Below are 21,592 nucleotides of genomic sequence, written 5' to 3'. Positions count from 1 at the left end.
ACGCCATTTTTACTGGCCTGGTCTGAGCAAAGATGTGTCTCCATTTTGTAAAAGTTGCCCACAGTGTCAGATAGCATCTGTTAAAATTTCCATCAGCGCTGCACTCCAACCTCTCCCTGTCATCGGCATTCCTTTTGAGCATCTTGGAATGGAAATTGTAGGGTCTGTTGAGAGGAGCAAAGCGGCATTCCCAGGTGGAAAAGTGTGCGGCATCACTCCAGAGAACATGTTTCCACTGCTCTAGACTCCAGTGGCAGCATATTTTAAATCATGGATCTAACACTTTGCATTGCACTTGGTGATGTAAGACTTGGATGTATGAGTATGCGCGAACATACTCATCAGCTAACACGACAGCTTCCTTTACAGCTTTTGTTCTCAGCTTACTCAAGAACGTGTAAATCACCTCTCAGTTTTTCAATTTTTCAACAAGGGCCAGTTGCCACAGCTACTGTTTCATCTCCATTTTCTTGGATGTACATCAATGATCAGATAGTTGTTCACACTCTAACTCATATTGCTCCTTTGCTTTGCCTCAGTTCTAGTTTCCTTCTCCACCTTGGTCCTTTGTTATTTCATCATCCTACAACGCTTTTTATCTTCTTCTTCAATGACTGAATCATCTGTCATCAACCACAGCATTAATGATTGTAACATAGTCCTCTTTCTCCAAATTCCCCTTACCACCAACACCATACTAGTGTTAGACTTGGGCAAACTAAGAGGTCCTGGACAACGTAACCTGAACTTCCAGAGTCTGGAAAATGAAAAGTATGCTTATATTTAACTAAATTATTTTGCTCAGTCATAATTACAGCAACATCTGCAAACTACAGAATCCTCTTCGATTTGGAATAGATCAGTGATGTCCAACTCCAGGTTTTAGATGTGACCTTGACAGTGTTGGGGAGTAATGGAATACATGTACCGGCGTTGCGTATTTAAAATGGTAAATGGCCTGTATTTATATAGCACTTTACTAGTCCCTAAGGACCCCAAAGCGCTTTACACATCCAGTCATTCACCCATTCACACACACATTCACACACTGGTGATGGCAGCTACATTGTAGCCACAGCCACCCTGGGGCGCACTGACAGAGGCGAGGCTGCCGGACACTGGCGCCACCGGGCCCTCTGACCACCACCAGTAGGCAACAGGTGAAGTGTCTTGCCCAAGGACACAAAGACCGAGACTGTTCAAGTCGGGGCTCAAACCGGCAACCTTCTGATTACAAGGCGAACTCCCAACTCTTGAGCCACGATCGCCCAAAATCTAAAATACAAAATATGAGTAACTGTATTCCGTTACAGTTTCCATTTAAAAAGGTGGTATTCGGAATACAGTTACTCTGTTGAAATAAGTGGATTACACAGCGGTCTTTTCCTGTTTCATATGTTAGGCTATGCCCTCTCTATTTTTGATAATTCCACGTCATTGGAAACCCAAACAAAACACGCATTAAGAGGCTCTAATGTGTGTGTCTGAATCTAGCGGCCTATGTCACCCCTACTTGCGGCCCGCATAATGAAAAATTATTGTTCAAAAAATGATTTAATATGAAAGCAATAGGCAGAGTGTTACAGGCATAGCCCTAAAGAATGTAACCTTATGGGCAGTGTAGCCCAGTTGTAAGTAAGCTATTAAGACTCGTCTGTACACTGTGTTCGTGTTTTCCTCTGAAACAATAAGTTCTGTTGGAGCAGCCTTTCAACACCTCTGTCTGTCTCTCGCTAGCAAAGTTGACCCAGACAACAAAGTAAAGCTAGTTTTTGGTTACGAGTCCAACACGGAACCCGACATATTAGCCAGAGGTCCCTTTACTATGGTTCAGCGCCGCGGACCTGTTTTATATACAAGATCGCTGCAAAAAGTGCAGCCTTACCTAATGTCCACCTACTGTTACTCATTTATATTAAGATTTAAACATCTAGTTGGTGTTGGTGTGGTGAGTATTCTTCAGTAATAGTAATAAATCACACAGCAGTAGTACATTCACTGGACTGTTTGAATCTTATTATTATATTTTTACTACCCAGTATTTGAACATTTTTTATGTGTCTATTCGATTCGTTCTGATTATAAGAAAGGCCAGTTTGCTTTAAAAAGTCCAAAAAGTCAGTACCGTGCAGTAATAAAACAGAAGTACACCAGAAAAAATCCAGCTTTTGAAAGCAAATGAAGTTGTGAGAGAACAAATCTTTACAGTGAAGGAAGCAAATGTGATTGTGTAACTCCTGTATGGAAACGTTTGCTCCGAACAAAATATTAGGAAAAAGCATGCATAGCAATCAATAACCCTCTATCCCTCCCAATAAGCCGCTGAATCATAATTTCCTTCTGATTGTGAATCACAGTTTCAGCTCCAAAGCTCATGTCCCAGCTTCACACTGATTCACCTGCCTCTGCACTCTTCGAGGCCAAAATTGCAAAAAGAAAAAGCTTCCCCACATTCTGAGGTCAGGAGAAATGCTTCCCTCGTGTAATCACGCTCTATTGCTTGCTCTGGTCTCTCACTGACAAGCTCTGGAGAACCTTTTCTGACACAGATCACAACTCTGAGTGATGTCAACTCCAGACAACAGATACAGATCGGAAATGAACAAGACTAAACAGCTGAGTCACCCAGATGTATGCAGGAGTGTTAACAGCATGCATTTAAATACATACAAGTATAATAAATACCTCTGTTACCATCCACTTATAATGTTTGGTTGTTCACAGAAATGGATATGAGCCAGGAAAAGCGGCCAAGTGTTTTCACCAAAATTTTTCCATAACACAGCTGAAATGTCTAAAATAGTCAGAAGCTTTCACAGCAGCAATGGAAGCCTGTGGCTGGGAGCTTTTATGGATCCTTTCAGTAATAATCTAGAAGACAGCTAACAGATGCTGCTTACATAAATGAACAGTGGACACTTGACCTCACAACTTCTTAGATCATCGTTGTTTGCTTTTTGCTTTTGGGGGCATACTGCAAGCTACCCAGGCACTGAAGGATGACAAACTTCCAGATGTCTGAAGTTATTACAGTTTGTTGGGAGCAGTGTGTTTTATAGTGACAGGAGGGTCTGAACAGATATGTGAAAGTTTTGACATATATCTGCTTCTGCTACTTTCTTCTTTATCAGGTGAATTTGTAAAAGATTCCACTAAACAGTCACTTTAACTGATTTTCTCGCAAATAATCAAAGAGTAAGTTCTCCAGATCCAGCTATCATCCATGTATTTCAGACGAAATCTAGTTTTCTCTTTTTGTTCAAATACTTTCTAATAATATAACACACATATATCAGATGTTGCTCCCTTCCGTTGTGAGAAGTCACTGAATGACGGTATATTGACGAGTGACAGTTTCCTAAAAGGAACAAGCACACACCCTAACCCTAACCGTTTTGTCTAAAGACTGATCATTTACCAACATAGTACATTCACATCGACGCAAAGGCACTTCAAATCAATACATGAGATCTGCATACAATTCAGACCAGCTGCAGTCTACATCAGCAGAGCGCCTAGACTTCTATGAGTTTTAATTATTCACAAGTACGCTTCATCGAACAAAACTGGGGCAGGGAGATGAATTACAGGGAGGCAGATTACAACTCTCCGCCCCTCCCATCCCTTGCTAACCATCTGCCAAGCTTCTAACTAAAAATAGGTGTTAGACATGCGTAGAGACGTCAAAAAATGTGCTCGTCTGAATAGAATAGATTTGAAAAGCATGAGAGGTGTTGCCATGGGCATATAAACAGTGTTGGGGAGTAATGGAATACATGTACCGCCGTTACGTATTTAAAATACAAAATATGAGTAACTGTATTCCGTTACAGTTACCGTTTAAAAAGGTGGTATTCAGAATACAGTTACTTTGTTGAAATAAACGGATTACACTGCGGTACTTTCCTGTTTCATTTTGTCGCGGGTCAGGACTGTTTGGGTTTTGTTTGACAGCTACGTTCTGTTGTTCCAGGCGGCAGCGTTACGGTTGCCATGGTTACAGGGCGACACGCTCTCTCTCTCTCTCTCTCTCTCTGCAACTGTGTGTTTCCTGGGTGAGAGAGCGCCTTTTCGTTGTTGTTGTTGTTGTTGTGCTAAGCTAACAGGCAGAATGCTACAAGCATAGCTCTAAAGAATGTAGCATCATGGGCAGTGTAGTCCGTGTTGCAGGGAGAATGGACTGCCATATTCGTTATGTGTCTGTGAGCGCGAGGAGGGAGAAAAAGGGGAGTGGAAAGGTACGAGTTGTCATCGAGCAAAAACGGGAGCTGGAAGCATGTAAATATAATAATAACCACTGCAGCCAAGAAGAGAGCCTGACGAGCCCAGCTGTAAGTAAGCTATTAAGACTCGACTGTACACCGTGTTCGTGTTTTCCTCCGAAAACAATAAGTTCCGTTGGAGCAGCCTTTCAACGCCTCTCTCTGTCAAGAAAAGTTGACCCACACAACAAAGTAAAGCTATTTTTCGGCTACGAGCCGACAGGGACCCCGCCGTATTAGTCAGAGGTCCCTTTACTACAGTTCGGAGTCACGGACCTTCAGTAATAGTAATAAATCACACAGCAATAGTACATTCACGTTGTTGTAAAAAGCATGATAATATATTAAGTAATCCAAAGTATTCAGAATACGTTACTGTCATTGAGTAACGTAACGGAATACGTTACAGAATACATTTTGGGGCATGTATTCTGTATTCTGTAATGGAATACATTTTAAAAGTAACCTTCCCAACACTGCATATAAATGGGTTATGAGAACAAAAAGTTAAAAAGTATTGTAAACTATAGAAGTGCACCTGTAGATAAACATAGCTACGAGGTAAACAGCACATTTGCTTTTATTTAATTTATTAAGACAGATGAAGCTCGAAACAGACCAGCAGCCTCAGTCTGAGATAAACTGCACCATTTAATCTCAGATTGTAGAACACCTGGGGGTCACTGTAGCTCTGTTTCATCTCCACCCACCTCCAGCATTCACTCACCAGCCCCATACTGCTGCCTGAGGATGCCTGCGTCTCCTGACAGGGGTGAAGCTGATGACCTGGCCACTGAGGTGGTGGATATGAAGGGAGACAGGAGACCAAGCTGAGACTCTTGAGACACCCGCTGCTTCCCCAGCCCTGGCATTTGACCTCCTGCAAAATTTTTGCGAGGCTCAGAGGTGGCCCTCCAAGATGAGGCACCTCCCAAAGCTGTGATGGTATTCCTCAGTGATCCACGGTTCTGAATGTGTGACACAGCCTCTTCAGCCACCATGCTGTCAGCCAGTGTGACATGCAGTGTAGCATGAACATTAAATTCCTGACTTTCATCAGCCCACAGATCAGAAACACGGCACTCATACACGCCCTCGTCTTCTTTCTTCACCTTGGACAGGCTGAGGCTGTGAGAGATGGCATTGCCCTGAACACGCACAGTCTGAAAGTCAAGCACAGAGATCATGGGAAAAAATGGCAATGCCTCAGTAACATCTGCTTTTATTATGCATTTTATTCATCGACCTGTAGTTCCATGTTTTATGACTAACCACCAAAATGTGACTCTTCATTAGTTGCGCAACACATCAACACAAAAGATTTATAAAGCCTTCATTATCTCTAATAAGGACACATGTTACTAACTCCTATATAACATATTATTTGCTAGTTTAGCATAAACTAAATGTGCACAAGAGGAATCTTTGAGCCTCACTTTTGTGCTGCCGCAGATCAATCTTCATGTGCCAGAAAGAATTTCATGCTCTCTCTAAAGTGTGAATATCATAGAACAAATCCAGGGAATAAAACACTTTCAACGGGACAGTAAAGCGGGTACTTACACTTATTTTTGTGGCTTCTCTTGAAACATCCTAAAAAAAGAGATACTTTTATCAGTTTTGAAAATCTCACTGAATGTCAGCTGCACATTTTGGCAACAACACGAGTTTTCCTTCATTTTGTTTCAGAGAGAGGAAATGGCACAAGCAGAGCTGTTTGTCTCAAAGACACCGCTGATAGCCTCTCTCCTCTCTCTTTGTCCCTTGGGTGTGTTTTCTTCTGCTTTCTTTCCCCCCTGCTACATGTTGTAATGGGCTGAAGGGGAAATGAATTTCCATATGCGCTCATGATGGTGGCTTGAAACACCAGACCTATCAGATAATGTTGACAATCACCAAGTGCCCAAAGTCTGAGTGATGTGTGGATTTTAAAATGGTTCAACAAGTGCTGCTTATGGCTACTGAAATGTGGAGAAATGCTTTAGCAGTATTCCCAAATATAGTCAGTGTTAATGCTTAAAGGATGTTAAAATAAATTGTAGTGCAGATGATGCAGGGTAGAGACAGAGACACACACATATGCGTGGGGGCTATAAGTACCTTGGCTCTGTTAGCCGGAGCAGTGATCTGCAGCTCATCTTCAGACATATCTTTCTTCAGGTACCACCACTGGATCTCCAAAGACATGGGTGCTGAGCTGACAGCTTTAAAGGCGCAGGGCATTTCAACATCATCTCCTTCCCCCACACTCACATCTTTAGGGACTTCAGTAAATGTAGCTTTGGTGTGTAAGGGTAGAAGAGAGAAAAAGGTGAGACGGCAATTTTGCAAGTTTTTAAATGAGTAATGCCCTCCTCTGCAGATTGGTCTTTCATCTGCCCCTATTTAAATCACATCCCTTTCATAGTCTGACACGTTTCTACTGAGGTATCCAAAAATCTCCCCTGGCTTTATTTAAGTGAAAGCATTTTATTTATCTATTCATGTTATTAGAGAAGGATAAGCTGCTTAGTGTCAGCATTAGCAGGGCAAGTGGCGCTTAGCTGAAGGAGCTTTTTAATGCCAATCTATCTCCGATGTTTCCTTCATGTCACTTCACTTACCATTGGCACAAATTATACAGGCTGAGTTGATAAGGAAACAATAAAGGATCCCGTCGAGTCCCGTTTTTTCCATGTCACAGTTAATTCTTATCACGTTCACGAGCGTTGGACGGTCATTTGACCTGGACGCGATGTTACCCGCCTGCTCAGATAACTCCAAATACAGGCACAGAAGAACCCCGATTCAGACGCAGCAGCAGCAGCAGCAACACGCAGGATCCAAAGCTGAGCTCGGGCATAATTAAACTATTATTACAAATAGTGGATCCCTCAGAGAAGAGGCGCCTCCTTCGTTCCCAGCTGACTACCATCTGAGAAAACGAACTTCCTGATCAGGGACTTCCTCTACCTTGGTACAGCGCTTCCCTGAAAGAAGAAAGGCTCCATCCTCACTAACGGTCTTGTGCGTGTGTTAAAGGTCGGAAGTACTGCAGCTGAGGCAGCCAGAGACCAACAGCGATCGCTGCTGAAAAGTGCAGAGCTTCGTCGCTGCGCCTCCTCTGTCTGCTGTCACCGACCTGCAGCCCTCCCGCTGCTGTGCACGCTGCAAAGAGACACACCGCCAGTCTTGTCTTCCCACTGCTTCAGGGCTCCAAATATAAATACCAATTTTCTTTTATGCATTGAACTCACACACTTGCTGAATTAGTGTGAAAGCTGAGCTGAGTCATATTAATTGAACGACACGTTGTTAATGGAAATGAATGAAAATGTAACTTTTCAAAGCCGGTGAATTTAAAAAAATCTATTTATGTAAAATGATAACGAAAAAAATGATTGACTTTTCATGTTCAAAGCTATGATAGTTGTAAATGAACCTATTCAAAAGTAATTTTAAACTTGTGCAAATGATGACATAAAATCTTGCAGCAGCCTCTCTGTGATTTCTCTATCATGATCCAAGGTGAGCATCACGTTTTTGGGTGTATTTTTCCATCCCTGCTCAAGTGGGGGAGACGGATAGTTGTAACACACTGCAATCCAAAATATCTGCATGTCTCTGTTATTAAATAGTAGAGCTATTTTTTATTTTATTTACTAATTGCATGGCATGAGTGAAATTTTACAATTAACCACATAGTCTGGGTACGTTGTAACATAATGTAACACAATGAAATAAGGGTGCTGACAAAACCTTAGTATGTAATCTTTTTTATTCAACACTTAAATGCACGGATAAACATTTGTGTGTGTGGAGGTGTGTGTGACAGAGTGCAGAAATATGGATTTTGAACCTATTCTAACAAAAACAACAACTTTTCACCAACTGAATATTTCATTCATTTTGTTTGGCCTTCATTCAGTCTCGCCTCATTGGCTCAGTGGGCATTGTAACCTACAACTCTTGCACTAAGATTTGAACATAATAATGAAGATGAAAAAAATGTATTTGTGCACCAGCTTCATTAACTGAATTGCATGCGTTTGTGTCAAGTTTTTAATCACCATCAGATGGCTGACCTTGGTGTGGTTTGCAAAGTGCTTCAGAAAGATGAGGAACTCCATCCATCCTATATTTCCATTACCAATACTTCCTACTGGCCCATCTCTGACAAGTGTCTGCATAACGTATGCATGGGAACACAAACATTGGAGGAGTTGTGTTGCCAATGGCATTAACTGCACATACAAGGGTGAACCTCTCTCTGCTGATGTCATTGCCCCGACTTGTTTAGTGCCACATTTGCAATCATTCTGTCTGGGGTTTGCACAGTTGTTATGCCAGTCTCATCAATATTCAATATCAGTGCTAACAACTAACCTGATTGGCTACCTCCCTGGACTTTTTGAGGGACAACAACAACAACAACAACAACAATAATAATGTGCAATAAACACTCACTCATTCTTTTATTTATTTATTAAGTCAGTCTTTTTTTGCTCATACCTTTCTTGCACTTTAAGTTACTGTGTTGTGTTGTTACTGTGTTGTGTTGTTACTGTGTTGTGCTCAGTTGTGTTTAGTTGTGCATAGTGCCAACATGGAACAGTTTCCACTTTCGTTGTACTATTGTAGTAGATATGACTGTGCAATGACAATAAAGAGTTATCTTATCTTAAATTACATTAAAACATACCAAAGTAAAGCAATCTCTCTCCTTTCGTCTCAGACATCACTGCCATAAAGCTTCTCTTCTGCCACTTAATATGTGCATCCAGCCGCTACATTACTGCCATCTTGTTGCCGCTGTCGGCTATTGCTGCCAAAAGCTTTTTGTTTTTTTTGTTTTTCTTTGGGAGCAACATCTGATATATGTGTGTTATTTTTCTTTTCAGAATCAGAATCAGAATCAGAATACTTTATTCATCCCGAGGGAAATTAGGGGTTACAGCAGGCAGCACGCTAATGGCGCATGCGCACTCACAAAGGAACCTTCTGACCAACTTTACACAAACATCAATGTCATTGCAATGGTGTTATGTCTCTGTCTCTGAGGGCGTGTCCATCATGTAACAATGACTGGAGCTGGCCAGCAACTTTTTTCTGATAAAGTTAGGGTTCTTGCACATGCACGCTGTCTTTGACAGGAAACTAAGGGGAAACCAGTGTGAGGCAAACAGGAGCTGGTCGTTTTTTGTTACTGCTCTGAGATCAGTTACAATTTGCACTTCCTATGGAAACACAGCTAGCATTAGCAAATAAATGAGCTCCAGTGATTTAGCATCCTAACAAATGAGCTTCCTCTTGCCTACCACGTTGGCCAACATGTGTGATGTATAGAAGATTGATTATTTGATCAATTTGATATAATTGATCATTTTAATATAATTTTTGAAAACTCAAGATGTAGACCTGTGTTTCTGAGGTCATGAACAACTTCTATTTCCAGTAGTATATGGCTAGTCAACGCAAATGTGATTTATAAAATATGATGATGGACATTAAACATTGTAAATGTCCATTGTAAATGAGCTCAGTCTTAAACACATGCAAGAGTAATTTTAATTAATACTGATCGGGGGCGTGGGGGGGCGGACTGGCCCTTTCAGCCCCTCTGCCACATGTCTTACTCTCTCTCTCTCTCTCCCTCCATCTTCCTGTCACTCTTCACTGCTCTGTCCAATACAGCCCCCCAAAAAAGGCCAACAAATATTTTAATAATGGTGGGGAACATTTTTCTGCAGAATAATCATTTTAGGTAAGTGGGTGACTGTAGCTCAGGAGGTAAAGCAGGTAATTTACTGCTCGGAAGGTTAGTGGTTCTATCAGGGCTGGACTGGGACAAAAAAATCGGCCCGGGCATTTTGACTACAGACCGGCCCACCAGGTATTATAGGAAAAGCCGTAAAGCCTGTGAATGAAAACGAACCCTGTTGTGACAGTGATGTACACTGTCTTGTTGGTATATATGTATCAATCTAATAAACTTAAACCTACACCATCACTTACATCATCAGACATTTTTAAATGAGAATAAGAAAGTGCACTACCTGCGACTACCGCTGGTTTCCTCTTTCCAGCGCAAAGAGGGCACTAAACAAACACGAGAGACGGGACTTGCGACAGAAAAGCCGATCAGCTGATCATTGATCAGTTTCATGATTGAAGTAGCAACAGGAGAGGGAGGGGGAGAGAATGAGAGAAGAAGAGGCAGCTGTGCAGTGTAAAGACACAGAATAACTCCAGCTTTGTGATTGGTTTTCATTCTAGCTGAAGTACAGGACAAATCGTGTTTCTTTTCACCTCAATATTCTTTTCACCTCAATATTGAAGTTCAACCTCCTCGGCTGTAATTGGTCCAGCCCAGAGTTGATCATGACCAATTGGCCAATCCACCACCTTTCATTGTTTATACCACAGGTGTCGAACTCCAGGCCTCGAGGTTTTAGATGTGTCCTTGATCCAACACAGCTGATTTAAATGGCTAAATGACCTCCTCAACATGTCTTGAAGTTCTCCAGAAGCCGTCATTCAGGTATGTTGACCCACGGTGATATCTAAAACCTGCAGGACACCGGCCCTCGAGGCCTGGAGTTCGACACCCCTGGTTTATACCATTACAACAGAAAAAAACAAAAGAAACATCGACCCATAAAAATGGAAAATTGCCATTGGGCACCGGGCAAATGGCCGGTATGCCTGACGGCCTGTCCAGCTGTGGGTTCCATCCGTGTATCTTCCAGTCTGCATGCCAATTAATCCTTGGGCAAGATACTAACCCCAGGTTGCTCTCCAATGCATCCATTAGCGTTTTATTGTTAACTAGAAAGCACTGAAAAGCATAGAAGAAAGGGAATGCGGTGTTGTATACAGCGCTCTGAGTACTCTGGAGAGTAGAAAGGGGCTATTCAAGAATCAGTCCATTTGCCATCTATAAGGTTCCAATAATACAGTTTTATGTATCATCATCATTATCAAGCCTGTAGACTCCTGGTGGACATAGAGCTGCAACAACACCACGCCAACGGACTCTGTTCTGAGCCGTTTTCTTCAGCTGGGTCCACGTCATTCTGGCGGCCTTTACTTCACTCTCGAGAGATCTTCTCCACGTCTGTTTGGGTCTCCCCACTTTCCGTTTTCCTTGTGGGTTCCAGTCCAGTGCTTGCCATTGTCGAATGGTTTTTGATGTCTTGACCGACCGGGTTCTGTCTGGTTCTCTTCCACAGGTCTGTGTTCGAGATCTTCTCAGGCCATCTGATGTTGAGGATGTGTCGCAAGCACTTGTTGATGAAGCTCTGTATCTTGCTGGTAATGGTGTTGGTCACCTGCCACCAGAGATGGGGAGTAACGCGTAATCCGATTACTTTTTTCAAGTAACGAGTAAAGTAAGGGATTACTATTGCAAAAAAGGTAATTAGATTACTGTTACTTTCCCCGTAAGCACGCTGCGTTACTGCGTTACTAAAACCATGATTTTTTTGCGAGAGTGTCTCATGTCAATGACGTAAGCGAGTGCGACTTTCGTGGCAACAGCTGTGTGCAGATCAAAAACAGATAATATAATGAGTGCCGGAGAGAGTATGACCGTGCAGCGTTTAAAGCGTGGAAGTACTGACCTTATGTGCAGGTGTGACCGCGGCGGCACACCTGCACCGGGGCAAACCTCCGCCCCCCCCCCACTCCTGCTATACAGGTGAAAATAGAGCAACAGGACTGCTGAGTCTTTTATTTTATTTTGACCAACACTCCCTGCCACATCTCGGACCCATACAGGAGGACTGCTTTCAAATTGGTGTTGAAGATGCAGATCTTGCTGCGCTGAGATAAGGCTTTGGAGTTACAGATGGGTCGCAGGATGTTGAATGCAAGCCTTTCTTTGTTGATCTGGCTCCTAATGTCTTCATCTGTGCCACCATTGCTGTTGATTAATCTTCCTAGGGTAGACGAAGCAGTCGGTTTCCACTAAGTCTTCTCCCTGTTGCTGCAGTGGATCTTTTTGTCAGTTGTTCATCTGCATCACCTCTGTTTTTCTGATGTTGATCTTCAGGTCAGGTAAGCTTGGACTGTGCATGTTGCTGCTTATGGGACAGAAGGCTAACGTCCTCTGCAAAATCCAGGTCCTCCAGCTGTTTGGTGAAGGTCCACTGGAATGCAGTATTGCTGCCCTCTGTGGTTCCTCTCATGCTCCAGTCCATGACAATCAGGAATAATGTCGGTGACAACATCCAGCCTTTCCTCCCTCCGGTTTTCACTGCGAAGGGGTTGGTCAGTTTTCCCTTGTGGATGATCTGGCAGGACGAGTCTTCGTATAGCTGTTGGATGATGTTGATGTGGGATTCCATGGTGCTGCATCAGTTTCCAAATGGTCTCCCTGTCGACACTGTCGAAGGCTTTTTCAAAGTCAACGAAGATTGTGTACAAGGGAGACGGCCATTCGATAGACTGCTTGATGATGATGCGCAGAGTGGCGCAGAGTGGCGCAGAGTGGCGATGCGCCGCCACCTTGTAAACAAGATGGCGGCGCGGCAATAGCACGCAGCGGACGCTCTGGGGCCAAAGTGGTGCTGCATTGTTTAAGTTTTTTGTGTGTTTTTTGTGTGCAGCGTGTTTATTTTGCACTATGTATGGATATCGTCGCAACTGGTGTCGGTGTCCGTGCATACAACAGCCAGACACTTTTCAACCTAAATAACCCGGTTGACAACATCCAGGATGGGCTGCGGGAAACACTGCGTGAACTCGGCTTGCTCCGCGAACCAGGCCTCGAAGCCTCGGCGTTGCCTGATGCCGGCGGCCGGAGGAGGGGACATCGGAACCGGTGCGCAAGGAAGCGGAAGCGCGGCAAGCGGGCAGGAGTCTGTGCTAGGCTAAAAACAAACCCTAGCCGGCCGGCTCTACCATCCATCATCTTATCCAACGTCTGCTCCCTGGATAATAAACTGGATTATATCCGACTCCAGCAGGCTACACAGCGTGAGGTTAGAGACTGCTGTGTCTTTGTTTTCACAGAAACATGGCTCAGCGACAGAGTACCGGACACCGCTATTCAGCTAAACGGGCTGGCCTCGTTTCGCACCGACAGAAATGCAGCTCTGTGCGGTAAGACTCGCGGTGGCGGCTTGTGTGTTTACATCAACGCGAAACGGTGCAAGAACTCTGTGCTAGTTTCTAGTTATTGCTCATCGCTGGCGGAGTTTGTGACTGTTAGATGCAGACCTTTTGATATACTACGGGAATTCACCACTGTTTTCATTATCGGAGTGTACATTCCACCTAGCGCTAACGCTAAGGAAGCGCTATGGGAACTGTATACAAAGATCAGTGAACTGCAAAATACACACCCGGATGGACTGTTTATTGTTGCTGGAGATTTCAACCATGCAAATCTCAAGTCAGTGCTTCCTAGATTCCATCAGTATGTGGACTTTGCAACGAGAGGGGAAAACACGCTGGATCTTGTTTACACAAACATCCCCGGCGCATATCGGGCAGAGCCCCGCCCCCACCTCGGCTACTCAGACCACATCTCTGTTATGCTAATTCCAGCATACAGACCACTCGTCAGGCGATCAAAACCGGTTCTGAAGCAGGTGAAAACCTGGCCAGCAGGAGCCATCTCTGCTCTTCAGGACTGCTTCGAGAGCACTGACTGGAACATGTTTAGGGAGGCTGCAACTTACAGCGACTTCACTGACTTGGAGGAGTACACGTCATCAGTGTCCAGCTACATCAACAAGTGCACCGATGACGTCACTGTCTCCAAGACCATCATCTCACGACCCAACCAGAAACCGTGGATTACTGCGGAAGTGCGTGCACTTCTGAAGACCCGAGACTCTGCCCTCAAAGCGGGAGATAAGGTGGCGCTTAGAAGAGCGAGGGCTGAACTTTCTCGGGCCATCAGAGAGGCGAAGCGCGCACACGCCCAGAGAATCCACAACCACTTCAAGGACAGCGGCGACACACGGCGCATGTGGCAGGGCTTACAAGCCATCACTAACTACAGGATGACATCACCTGCCTGTGACAGTGACGGCTCCCTCCCAGATGCGCTGAACAACTTCTACGCTCGGTTCGACAGGCAGAACAACGTGGCGGCGAGGAAGACCACCCCTCCTCCGAACGACCAGGTCCTGTGTCTCACTACAGCTGAGGTGAGGAAAACTCTACGCAGAGTCAACCCACGTAAAGCTGCTGGACCAGACAACATCCCAGGCAGAGTGCTCAGAGAATGTGCTGAACAGCTGGCAGATGTTCTCACCAACATCTTCAACATCTCTCTGAGCAGTGCCGTCGTTCCCACGTGCTTCAAGGCCACCACCATCGTCCCCGTGCCCAAGAAGTCTTCGTTGTCCTGTCTCAACGACTACTGTCCTGTTGCACTTACACCCACCATCACGAAGCGCTTTGAGCGGCTCGTCATGAGACACATCAAGACCCTGCTGCCCCCCTCACTGGACCCACTGCAATTTGCGTACCGCCATAACCGCTCAACGGACGACGCCATCTCCACTGCACTCCATCTTGCCCTCACACACTTGGACAAGAAGGACTCACACGTTCGAATGCTGTACATAGATTTCAGCTCAGCATTCAACACGATCATCCCCCAACAACTGATCGGAAAGCTGAGCCTGTTGGGCCTGAACACCTCCCTCTGCAACTGGATCCTGGACTTTCTGACCGGAAGGCCTCAGTCAGTACGGATTGGGAACTACACCTCCAGCACCACCACACTGAGCACTGGGGCCCCACAAGGCTGTGTGCTCAGTCCTCTGCTGTTCACACTGCTGACTCATGACTGTGTAGCAACACACAGTTCAAATCACATCATTAAGTTGGCTGATGACACGACCGTGGTGGGTCTCATTAGCAAGAACGACGAGTCAGCGTACAGAGAGGAAGTGAAGAGGCTAACGGGCTGGTGTAAAGACAACAACCTGTCTCTGAAGGTTGACAAGACAAAAGAGATGGTTGTTGACTTTAGGAGGACACGAGGCGACCACTCACCGCTGAGCATCAACGGCTCCTCTGTGGAGATCGTCAGCAGCACCAAATTCCTGGGCGTCCACCTGGAGAAGGACCTCGGCTGGTCCCTCAACACCAGCTCCCTGCACAAGAAAGCCCAACAGCGTCTCTTCTTTCTGAGAAGACTGAGAAAGGCCCGGCTTCCACCACCGATCCTGACCACCTTCTATAGAGGAACTATCGAGAGCATCCTGAGCGGCTGCATCACTGTCTGGTTTGGGAACTGTGCCATATCGGACCACAAGACCCTACAGCGGATAGTGGGAACAGCAGAGAAGATCATCGGGGTCTCTCTCCCCTCTGTTGAGGACATCTACACCTCACGCTGCATTCGCAAAGCCACCAGCATTGTGGCTGATCGGACACACCCCTCTCACACACTCTTTACACTCCTGCCATCTGGAAAAAGGTACCGAAGCATTCGGGCACACACATCCAGACTGTGCAACACAGTTTCCACAAGCCATCCGTCTCCTCAGCAAAAAGGGACTGACTGATAAACACACAAACACACACACACACACACACACACACACACACACACACACACACACACAAACATTATCACTCAGCTTAACTCAACTACCTCAAAACATTGAGACTGGACTGATTAATCAACACAAGCGCAAACACACTGACCTACACCACCAATATCGTACACACCAACCTGTAAATGCTCTTTTGCACAATATTATTACTGGACTTTTTGCACTAACTTCTGCACTTCCTAATTTTTGCTGCTACACTAAGGAATGTTTACTGTTCCTCCACTACCTCAACTCATCATCACAAAACCTTATTATTATGTTACGTTGTGTTTTTTTGTCACACTGTCACTTTGTTGCTCTTGTTTGCACATTTGCATGTGCACTTTGTTGTCTGCTGTCTGTTAACCAAAAAAAAAAAGGCTTCCTTAGATAGTTAGACAGTTAGTTTTTGTTCATTTATGTTGTAATTTATGTTAGGTCAGTCTGTCTTGTCTCTGCTAGCCAGCTAACTAAGATAAGAGATAAGATAAGATAGAAGCTTATTAATCCCTCGGGTGGGTTCCTCTGGGAAATTCGGTTTCCAAAAGCACAGCACCGACAGAAGTTTCAGTTACAGAATGTTATATATATATATATATATATATATATATATATATATAAAAACACCCAGCACGCCCCTGCGGGCGGTTTATCCTTCAAGCTCGGGTCCTCTACCAGAGGCCTGGGAGCTTGAGGGTCCTGCGCAGTATCTTAGCTGTTCCCAGGACTGCGCTCTTCTGGACAGAGATCTCCAATGTTTTTCCCGGGATCTGCTGGAGCCACTCGCCTAGCTTGGGAGTCACCGCACCTAGTGCTCCGATTACCACGGGGACCACCGTTACCTTCACCCTCCACATCCTCTCGAGCTCTTCTCTGAGCCCTTGGTATTTCTCCAGCTTCTCGTGTTCCTTCTTCCTGATATTGCTGTCATTCGGAACCGCTACATCGATCACTACGGCCGTCTTCTTCTGTTTGTCTACCACCACTATGTCCGGTTGGTTAGCCACCACCATTTTGTCCGTCTGTATCTGGAAGTCCCACAGGATCTTAGCTCGGTCATTCTCCACCACCCTTGGGGGCATCTCCCATTTTGACCTCGGGACTTCTAGGTTATACTCGGCACAGATGTTCCTGTACACTATGCCGGCCACTTGGTTATGGCGTTCCATGTATGCCTTGCCTGCTAGCATCTTGCACCCTGCTGTTATGTGCTGGATAGTCTCTGGGGCATCTTTACACAGCCTGCACCTGGGGTCTTGCCTGGTGTGATAGACCCCAGCCTCTATGGATCTTGTACTCAGAGCTTGTTCTTGTGCTGCCATGATTAGTGCCTCTGTGCTGTCTTTCAGTCCAGCTTTGTCCAGCCACTGGTAGGATTTCTGGATATCAGCCACCTCCTCTATCTGCCGGTGGTACATACCGTGCAGGGGCCTGTCCTTCCATGATGGTTCCTCGTCTCCCTCCTCTTTCTTGGGTTTCTGCTGCCTGAGGTATTCACTGAGCACTCGGTCAGTTGGGGCCATCTTCCCAATGTATTCTTGGATGTTCCTTGTCTCATCCTGGACTGTGGTGCTGACACTCACCAGTCCCCGGCCCCCTTCCTTCCGCTTAGCGTACAGCCTCAGGGTGCTGGACTTAGGGTGAAACCCTCCATGCATGGTCAGGAGCTTTCTTGTCTTTATGTCAGTGGCTTCTATCTCCTCCTTTGGCCAGCTTATTACCCCAGCAGGGTACCTGATCACGGGCAGGGCGTATGTGTTGATGGCCCGGATCTTGTTCTTACCATTCAGCTGACTCCTCAGGACTTGCCTGACCCTCTGCAGGTACTTGGTGGTTGCAGCCTTTCTAGCGGCCTCTTCATGGTTCCCATTTGCCTGCGGGATCCCCAGGTACTTGTAACTGTCCTCTATGTCTGCAATGTTGCCTTCTGGTAGTTCAATCCCCTCAGTTCTGACTACCTTCCCTCTCTTTGTTACCATCCGACTACACTTCTCCAGTCCGAACGACATTCCAATGTCATTGCTGTATAGCCTGGTAGTGTGGATCAGTGAATCGATGTCTCGTTCACTCTTGGCATACAGCTTGATGTCATCCATGTACATATATATACCGTATTTCCCGGACTACAAAGCGCACCTGAATATTAGCCGCACAAGCTAAAATCAGGGGAAAATCCTGTTTTGTACATACATTAGCCGCACCTGACTAAAAGCCGCAGGTGTTTCAATGTTGACTTATCATATGTAAGAGAATATGCACAAAGGGAATTGTCAGGAAAGAGATGGCTGTTTGGAGACACACCCCTTTTATTAATATTTTGAAAAACAAGTTATGGGTACATATTTGCACATGTAGTACATAACAATAACCTACAGCACACCAGAAAAATAGATTCGGACTACCTTTTAGGCTCAGGTGCAGTGACACGGCTGTAACAAGAAGAAAAGTCAGTCATTCACCACCATCTTCCTGCGCACTAAAACCACCAAAGTCCTCTTCTCCAATGTCGGATACAAACAGGCTCAGGATGGCTTCATCATCCACTCTCCGCTTCTCTCCTTCGTTGTCACTTTCAAAACCAAAGAAATCCTCATTGTCAGTGTCAGAGTCGAACACCCTCAGAAGGGCCGTGGCGGTGTCCTCCTCTCCATCATGCAGCAGTCCAGCCCTTCAAAATCCGTTGGTGATCGTGGATGTTTTCGCACTTTTCCACGCTGTCAGAATCCACCGGTGGAGTTGGGCATAACTTGGCTCGTCATCCATGCCTCCCGCTGAATGCGTAGCGCTACTTTGAAGTTTGTTTTTCGCGCTACTTCGTACGGCACTATGTTGCCTGGCGGACGGACATGTGACTAACATACCACTCTTGAACCCCGATCCTTCCGCCAGGCAACGTAGTGCCGTACAACAGCGGAACAAACAAAACAAATCGTCTTACGATATCACAAAAATCATGGAAAATCCATAGAAAAGCCGCACCTGACTAAAAGCCGCAGGGTTCAAAGCTTGTGCAAAAAGTAGCGGCTTATAGCCCGACAATTACGGTATATATATATATATATATATATATATATACACACACACACACACGTATATAAATAAAATATACGAAGGGGATAAATAGAATAAATAGGAATAAAAATAAAAATACAAGTGAATTGCACATTTCAAGTATTGAGGTCTATTGCACCATTGACGATTTACAAAGGTATTGCACAGTGAGGTGAAGAGGCACTACAGCTTAGTTGTTCCCCCCTCCTTTGTCCTCCTGTCTCCCCTCCCTCTCCCCTCCAGAGAGGAGTTAAACAGTCTGATGGCGTGTGGGACAAAGGAGTTTTTAAGTCTGTTAGTTCTTGTCTTGGGGAGAAGCAACCTGTCACTGAACAGACTCTTCTGGTTGTTAATGGCCGTGTGCAGAGGATGCCCAGCATTGTCCATAATGTCCAGCAGCTTCTTTAGTGTCCTTTTCTCTGCCACTGTCACCAGTGTCCAGCTTCATGCCGACCACAGAGCTAGCCTTCCTGATCAGTTTCTCCAGCCTGGATGAGTCCCTCTTTGCTGTGCTGCTCCCCCAGCACACCACAGCATAGAAAAGTACTCCAGCAACCACCGACTGGTAAAACATCCTCAGGAGCTTCCTGCAGATGTTAAAAGACCGCAGCCTCCTGAGGAAGTACAGTCGGCTTTGGCCTTTGTTATACAGGTGCTCTGTGTTGCATGACCATTAAGTTGCATGACCATTAACTAGGCCTCTTAGTTAGCTAGTTTAGTGTTTTCTGTTAATTTATGTTGTAAATTTATGTTGCATGTAGCACCTTGGTCCTCGAGGAACGTTGTTTCGCTTCACTGTGTACTAACTGTATATGGTTGAAGTGACAATAAAGCCAACTTGACTTGACTTGACTTGATGTGCTCTGTACATGATCTGTCTTGTCTTAATCCTGCCTGCTCTGATCTCAGTCTCTTGTCCAATGCCTCCTTCATTCTCTCCAAGATGATTCTGGTCAACACCTTGCTGAGGATGGACAGCAGCATAATTCCTCGCCAGTTGCCGCACTGAGATAAATCGCCTTTCTTGGGGAGCTTCACCAGGTACCCAAGCTTCCAGTCAGCAGGCACTTGCTCCTGTTCCCATATTATCACTAGGATAGGTTGCAGCATCTCCACTGCTGCTGCCACGTCTGCCTTGACAGCTTCTGGAAGCCCTGGTACCTTTCCATTTTTCAAGGACTTGATGGCTTTGGTGATCTCTGCCTTGATTGGTGGACTGCTGTTGATACAGAGGTGCTCTTCTGCTGGTGGTATGTCGGGGACTGTTTGCGGTGTTAGTCGATTCAGGATCTCTTTGAGAGTAAATGGAGTAAACGGCTGTTTTTCCAAACAGCTGAACTCTTCTACTGGTTCACCACAGGGTTGCTGTCTCTCTCCTCTACTGTATATTTTGTCACTAATGACTGTCGCAGTACACAGGCTAATAGGCATTTCATTAAATACGCAGATGACACAGTCATTGAAAGCCTCCTTCATGGTGAAGAGGATTCCCATGGGCCTGTTGTGGATGAGTTTGTTTCGTGGTGTGATCAGTCCTTCTTAAAGATCAACACACTGAAAACCAAGGACATGGTTATTGACTTCAGGAAGACATCCCCCCATCCTGCACTAACAGTGGTGAATGGTGCAGCCATTGAACTGGTGGACAGTTATAAGTATTTGGGGGTTGTTCTTGATAAGACTCTGTCCTTTGAGTCACAACTTGCTGCTACAGTGAAAAAGGTTCAACAAAGACCTTTTAAGGAGGTTGAGAGGTTTTAATGTTTCATCTGTAATGATGACTCTTCTTTTTATAAAAAGTTTTATTGGATCTGTTTTAACCTTCTGTATCATTGCTTGGTATGGTAATATTTATTTGAATAATAAGACCAGACTTAGCAACCTGGTTAAAGTGGCTGGTCAGATTTCAGGGAGGTCTCAGGTCCAGCTTGTGGACTTCTATGACAGGCAGGTGCTGAGGAAGGCAACCTCTGTCATGTTGTGTTCTTTAATGATTTTCAACTGCTTCCATCAGGTTGTCGGTATAAAGTGCCTGCAGTGAATACAAAGAGACATAGATTGTCTTTTGTACCTAGTGCTATTATCATGGTTAATAACTCTAAACCATAAGGGTTGTTGCCATTACACACTGCACTTTTTTGATGATAAATTTAGGTTGTTTCCTCAGGGCTTATGGACATACTGCAAATTTCCCACTGGGGACAATAAAGTTACCATTACACATTGAACACTGAACCCATCTTCTTCTTTGTTTCTTGTCACTTGTGATTGTTTTCCCATTCTTGTCCTTGACTGGCTTACTTGAGTTGAAACTTTTTCCTGACAAGGTCTGGGTGATCTCATACACTCACCTCATGTTGTTCTGCTTGGCTGCTGTTTCTGCCTCTTTTGTCATACTGTGCACAAATTGTCTTTTGTCCCGTCTGGCGCTCTTCTTCACTTCTCGGTTCACTTGACATCTGTTAATTTTTTGCTTCACCTCCTTTCTCTTCTCTATCTTCTCCCATGTGTCTTTTGTCATCCCATCTTTCTGCTCCCTCTTCTTCTTCCCCAGGACTTTGGTGTAAACGGCCTTCCAGGTCTTCTGTATTTCTGTCCAGGGCTTCTCTAATGTCTTTTCGACCAGATCCCCCAGCACCTCAAATCTGTTCCTGACTTCACAGTTGAACTCTTTTGCTTGCTTGCTGTCTTTCAAAAACTGTATGTTGAACTTGTGATGTGGTCTTCCTGAAGAGTCGC

At 45.0% G+C, this 21,592-nt stretch overlaps 1 protein-coding gene across 1 annotated transcript in view; it reads right to left on the bottom strand.

Moving 5' to 3' along the window:
* Positions 1-7,556, bottom strand: part of vstm2b (V-set and transmembrane domain containing 2B) — a 33,069-nt gene extending 25,513 nt beyond the window's left edge. Inside the window, exons 1-4 of the mRNA XM_026159397.1 lie at positions 6,866-7,556; positions 6,363-6,541; positions 5,826-5,855; positions 4,990-5,425 (exon numbers count right to left, since the gene is read on the bottom strand). Coding sequence (XP_026015182.1) covers positions 4,990-5,425; positions 5,826-5,855; positions 6,363-6,541; positions 6,866-6,938 — 718 coding nt within the window. The 5' untranslated portion in view covers positions 6,939-7,556. The remainder of the gene's footprint in view (positions 1-4,989; positions 5,426-5,825; positions 5,856-6,362; positions 6,542-6,865) is intronic.
* Between the last annotated feature and the right edge of the window lie 14,036 nt (positions 7,557-21,592).

The sequence above is a fragment of the Astatotilapia calliptera genome, chromosome 1, assembly GCF_900246225.1.
Source record: "Astatotilapia calliptera chromosome 1, fAstCal1.2, whole genome shotgun sequence".
NCBI lineage: Eukaryota > Metazoa > Chordata > Actinopteri > Cichliformes > Cichlidae > Astatotilapia > Astatotilapia calliptera.
This window is presented reverse-complemented; position numbering and strand designations above follow the sequence as displayed.